We start from the raw sequence: 6,000 nt of genomic DNA on the forward strand, positions 1-6,000 counted from the left end.
ATGATATGAGGCCATTTACCTATGAATATAACAATTTATAACAAGATTGATCAACTTAAAATATCAACTATATAACATATTTATACATGATATATTAATATAAGATATGCAATATGTTTTATATGTAAAATGTATAGCTATATAATAAAAATTAAATATAATATCTAAATTTATTGATTTATAATAGGATATAAAATTTAATAGAAATTTTTGAGAGAGAGAGAAAGTGTGTATGGGTGAGTAGGTTGTGGGGGTGGGAGAGGGGCAGAGGGAAAGGGAGAATCTTACACAGTTTCCACACCCAGCGGGGAGCCTGACACAGGGCTTGATCTTATGACCCTGAGATCATGAGCTGAAATCAAGAGCATGCTCAAGCAACTGCACCACCCAAGCACCCCTTAATAATTACTTTTAACAGTATTCTGAAAATTGACATGTAAAATGTTTCAATGCATTTTTATTTTCTTGTTAACTGTGGTGAACCTGCAATGATGTATCTACTCTTTTAGCTGACCTGGAGTTGACCTCACCTCCTGCAATTACCAGCTCCCCTCCCTGCTTCTCTGTTAAGCAGTTAGTAACATATAAACAACCCCCTAAATATGTTCTTTAGATACAGGATATTTAATGCATGCTTTCCAGAATAATAATTCCTAAAAATTCTGAAATTTATCAAAAAATCAAAAATTTCACAAAGAGTTTGGAAACTCCCATCTCAAACACATGCATTTAACTGTTTACCTCTGGGGCAGACACATTTTTCCCCAAAAGATAAGTAAGAGTGTAAGTGTTATATTCTTATGGGTTATAAGTTCAAAAAAAAAAAAAAAACGGAAAAATAAAAGCAGAGATTTTACAGATGGTAGACCAGGTCAGAATGATTATTCTATTATCAACCATGTTAGTAAGAAATATTGTTTTCTTTTGTCCTTTAAAATAGAGTAGTCAAAAGTCAAAGGTAAAATGAGTTATCAATATGCTTTGAATAAAGTATGAGATGTTTGCCGCACAATAAACAATATCCATATGAGAGAAAAGGTATAAGTTGCCATAAGCTTCTTCAACTGGATATTTAGCACATTCACAGTATGGGTTTTCTAAGAAGAGGAGTAGGTATACTGAGAAATGTCTCTATGATACTCAAGGATGGTATGCAAAGTCATGGAATCCTTACATAATATGTGCAATCTGATCATCTTTTATGGTCATTAAATTAAATGGGAAACAGGATCACCTTAGTGTAAAGTGTTTATAAATGTATGTATGATATGCATTCAGATTTTAATAACTCAGTAATGCACAATTACAAGGACAGAAGGCAAGTTTCAGTCAAGAATCATTAAAGCCTGTGAAAAATACAAATAGTTGAGTTGTTCTTCCTGATTTATTACTAAACAACATCTATAGCAAATTGGAATACGTAAGGTAGGCAAAGAGAGAAGAAAATAAATATATCTCCTAAAACCAGCACTGCATTATCCACAGGAACATGTCCTTATTACTAAATTTTAGAAACACACATTGATAAAAGCTTGGTAGGTAGGTAGGAAATTACAGGAAGATAATGTAATTCTGAAGTCATAAAATATTCCATAATGGAAGGCATTGCGAGATAATCTTGGCATGGACAATGCTTGCTTTTATAATATGATCTATGTTAAGGTGATTTTAAAAATCAATTTAAAAATTCATAAGATGATTTTATTCTCCTGTTGCTATACAGGTTTATTATACAATCTTTCATCCAGAGATTATTTCATGGGAGTCTGTTCCAGGACAAATGTTCTTTTAGGCCACTAGGCTCCAAAGATAGAACAAAATCCATCTTCCAAACAGGATATTTTTATAGGCCCTTCCCAATATCACCCCCAGCATGTGGGCAAAATTCACAAACATCTCACAAGTGCCCCTGTCCTGCAGACCAGGGAGCTTTGCTACATGCCCCTCACCCTAAACAAGTAACATGTGGGCAATTAGTGCTCCTGTTAAGGGCTATCAGCAGAGATTTGGTCCAATTTTAAAAACTGAGCGCTGAAAAATAGGATTCTATCAAAATCCCCTCAGCCATACTTTTCATCCTAAAAACAGATTCCACAGTCTAAAAACACAATGAATGAGCTACTCAACACTCAAAGAAATTGAGTAATTTCTTTATAAAAAGGAATCATGCTCATGAAAAAAATTATAACTTGAAATAATCATTTCATTAAAATGACAAGTACAGTTTTCATACCTAAAACTAACGTATAAAGCAAAAACAAAAAGTAGTATATATTTGGGGCACCAACCTGGTATTGGCTGAGGTGCTAACAGCACAGTGGGAAGAGGCCTGGAGGCAGGAGCTGGTCTGGACAGAGACAGAGCGACTTGATTTGCCAACAAATGAGGCTTTTCATGCCCATGGAACAACATTGACTCCTCAGGATATATCCACATTGAGTCCAGAGCAAAGGAATTATTAAAAAATATCTGTCCAAAAATAAAGCAAGCATAACATTTAAGACAAGACACATGATAAAAGCTAAACACTGCTATAAAATAGTTCCACTTCTTACATTGATCAAATATTAGAGATTCTTTAAGTGGGGACTCTCTAGAAGTATCATTCTAAAACCTAAACATCCATGGAGCTCTGACACCAATCACTTTCTAGATAAAGTCTCGTGGGCTGGTCTTCAACCATTGACTTGGTTAATTCAGCCTTGCAGCCAGTTTTGCAGATTGAAGAATCACCCCAGTGAGGTAAATAGTGTGTTGTAGAAAAGTCACCATATTACTTGCCTTTAGTTTTCAGGTAAACACAGTGTGGCCTTTAAATTTGAATCCAAAAGCTAAGAAAATCATCAGAAAGATGAACACTTAAAGCAATAACAGCAAGAAAAATCCGCTCATAAAATTTATACTTAAATTATATAATGTTTAAGACTAGATTTTGATCAATGCTTACAGATCTAAAAACTGAAAAAAAATTTAAGATGGATTCTGTTTCAGAGTTAGAAATTTTATATTGTTCCACAGAATCCAAATTTTTCAGTTAAAACAAAATGAACCCCCACCTCTGCTGGTGTTTTTGAACAGACTGATCTTATTCTGAAAAGGTTTCTCTCTAGACCTAGATATTGCAATTAGAAAACACACAATCTTTTCGTTGTTATGCAACTACCCAACAAATTAATAATTAAAGGTCCATTTATCTAATTAAATGACCTGCATTTTACCTTACAATTAGGTATCCTTTTGTCTATCCAACTTTTCCCAGTAGGAGGTGGAAGAGCAGATGGGCAGACGTGTGGGAAAATGGGTACCAACTCCACAGCGGAAGAGGGAGACAGTCCTATGGATGGAGAATGGCCACCGCACAGCCACTGAAGCCCAAGAAAAGATAAGGGAGGGCACATTAGCCTAAACAGATCAACTACTTTATACCACAAGATGCTGGGATAGCTGCTTTAAGAAAAGAATTTAAAAATGTATGTATTCGATTAGGAGAGAAATTCCTCCTTTCAACAGTGAAGAAAAACCATAAATATTCACAAATTTTAAAAATGTATAAAAGTTTTCATATTTGAATCATCACAAAGCATCACCAACATTGCATTCTTCGATACTGAGAAAGAATTTCTAAGCACAAAGCCATGAGAATATGGTAAGAAATGGGTTTCTGCCCTGAGATAATGAGAAACCACAATGGAAAGATGAGATGCTGGGTATTCCTTTTATAATTCTGGAATTCTTTTCACAAGCAAGCAGGGAGTTATATTTTATGATAATCCTCTCAATGCAACATTTTGTATTAATTACACTTATCATTTAAAAACCAACACAACTAATATTTTCAAAATAAAATTAGCTCAGGGGTTAGGATTCAAAGTCTCCCAAGGTTCACAAATGCAAATACATTCCAAGGCAAAGAAAATGTAAGTGAGCTTATCACACAACTGAAGATCCCAATGCACAGAATAAAATAGCAAACATTGAAAGGGGGCAGACAATTTAGGAAACAGTCTCCCTAATTCAAATAACTGAGTCTTTAGGAGACAGTCTCCCTAATTCATCAGTGGAGAACTAATAAGATCATTGTTCAATGGTATGGAACACTTTGATATCTATTTGTTTTAAAATCATAGAAGCATCTTTGATTTTCCTGTTAATGTGAAAATATTCTTCTGGTTCTAAATATTGTTATTTAACAGAAAATATGTAGCACAAAAATATTTAAGAGATAAGGTTTTTTGGATTTTTCTTTTTAAATTTACACACACACACACACACACACACACACAAATGCAGTGTTCTCTACAGAAAAAAATTGTAGTTCCTTGACATTATATACCTCTAGTGGTAGGACTCTGATATAACAACCCTTTCAAAACATCAAAAAAGCTACCAACGTTTATTCAATAAAACCCAATATGAACTGCATCACACATCAAAATGTGATATTTAGTACCGCATATGTGATGTATCATTAAGTCTAAAGACCAATTTAGGAGGAGTTTAATAACATCTTTTAGAAAAGCTCACAAGATAATATTGGAATTAAATTAATTAAATGATGTATTCTAACACACCGCTCATTTGAATATGCTAATGAGGACAATCTTTGGAATAAAATACATGTTATTCCCTGATTTAAATACATCTGCATAGTTAGATAGCAAACAATGGATCTTGCCAAAACCAGCCTGCCCTGCTCTGTTGCACCATTAATCAAAGGTACAGTCACTTTTTCTTTTTAATTCCACGTTTTAAACCCCAAACTCTTCTAGAGTGCAATATGGCATTAGCTAATTTGGTGGACTCAGGCTGACCTAGGGTGGGAGGGGAAATCACCGGCAATATTTCTCAATAATAAAGGCAGGATTTCCTTGCCGGCTTCCATTGGTTTGAATTCTCTTAAGCATTGTCCTGAGTCTATTCTCAAAAAAAAAAGCCCAGATCAGAATCAGAAATAGCTATTGATTCCCAGCTTGCTTTTCAAGTCTGGCAGAGACTGTAAAAGTATTAACTTCTCGGCGAGAAGTCAGCTACGGTAAGCGGCGGCAACGCTGGGCTCCGGCGGCCGCTACTTCAGCACCGCGCTCTGGACAGCGACCCCGGCCCCGGCGAAAGTTGTGGCCAGCGCGGTCCCAACTCTGGCCTCGCGGCGCGGGCTCCCCAGCGCCCGGCCGAGGGACCGCGAAGACGTGCGGCGAAAACTGCCGAGGGGCAGAACGCGACGTCGAAGCATGAACTTTGTTGCCGATGCATGGCTGCCAGGCTGCGCCCTGAAGGCATGGGGAGCCTTCCGCGGGGACGGCAGGGCGCGAGCCGCAGGGCCAGGGCCGCCCCAGGGCCAGGTGAGGGCCGCGCCCAGGGGGCGGAGGGGCGCAGCCGGCGACCCCCTGGTCCGGGGGCCGGGGACACGTTACCTGCCCGTGGAGCAAGGGGTAGTGGTGCACGGCGGCGTGGTCTGGCGCAGAGGGCAGCGGCAGCAGCGGCAGCAGGGGCTCGCCGGGGGCTTGCCAGCCAGGCAGCCCCGGGAGCAGCGGGCCGGCGGGGGGCTGCGCCGAGGCGAGCAGCACGGGCGGGGGCGCGACCCCGGCGCCCAGCCGGAGCAGCCCGGCCGAGCCAGGAACCATCCAAACCCAGGGCGGCGGCGGCGGCGGCGGGTCTGCATTCATCGGCCAGAGGAGAGGATGCCGCCGCCGGGGCTGCTGCTGCAGCTGCCGCCGCTGGAGCCTGGCGCCCACCAGCATCCTGCATCCCCGCGCGGGCGGCGGCGGCGGGGACGGCGGGGGCGGCGGGCGCCCGAGGTGCGGGCCGGCGGCGGCGCGGGCTCCGGAGCCAACTCACTTGGCTCCGCGGCGCGGCCGCTCGCTCCGCCCCTGCCCCGCGCGGGGAGCCCCTCCTCCCTCCCGCCGCCCGCCGCCCGCCCCTCCGAGCGCTGCCGCCCGCGCCGCCGCCGCCGCCCCCCCCCCCCCGCACCGGGCCCGGCCGGGCCCCCGGGGCCCCCCCCCC

General features: G+C 41.8%; 1 protein-coding gene across 1 annotated transcript in view; it reads right to left on the bottom strand.

Annotated features, from left to right (window-relative positions):
* Positions 1-5,738, bottom strand: part of TCERG1L (transcription elongation regulator 1 like) — a 200,149-nt gene extending 194,411 nt beyond the window's left edge. Inside the window, exons 1-3 of the mRNA XM_032423180.1 lie at positions 5,412-5,738; positions 3,219-3,365; positions 2,289-2,469 (exon numbers count right to left, since the gene is read on the bottom strand). Of these exons, the coding sequence (XP_032279071.1) occupies positions 2,289-2,469; positions 3,219-3,365; positions 5,412-5,738 (655 nt within the window). The remainder of the gene's footprint in view (positions 1-2,288; positions 2,470-3,218; positions 3,366-5,411) is intronic.
* Positions 5,739-6,000: the final 262 nt, after the last annotated feature.

Source organism: Phoca vitulina, unplaced genomic scaffold, assembly GCF_004348235.1.
Source record: "Phoca vitulina isolate PV1807 unplaced genomic scaffold, GSC_HSeal_1.0 scaffold28, whole genome shotgun sequence".
In the NCBI taxonomy this organism is placed as follows: domain Eukaryota; kingdom Metazoa; phylum Chordata; class Mammalia; order Carnivora; family Phocidae; genus Phoca; species Phoca vitulina.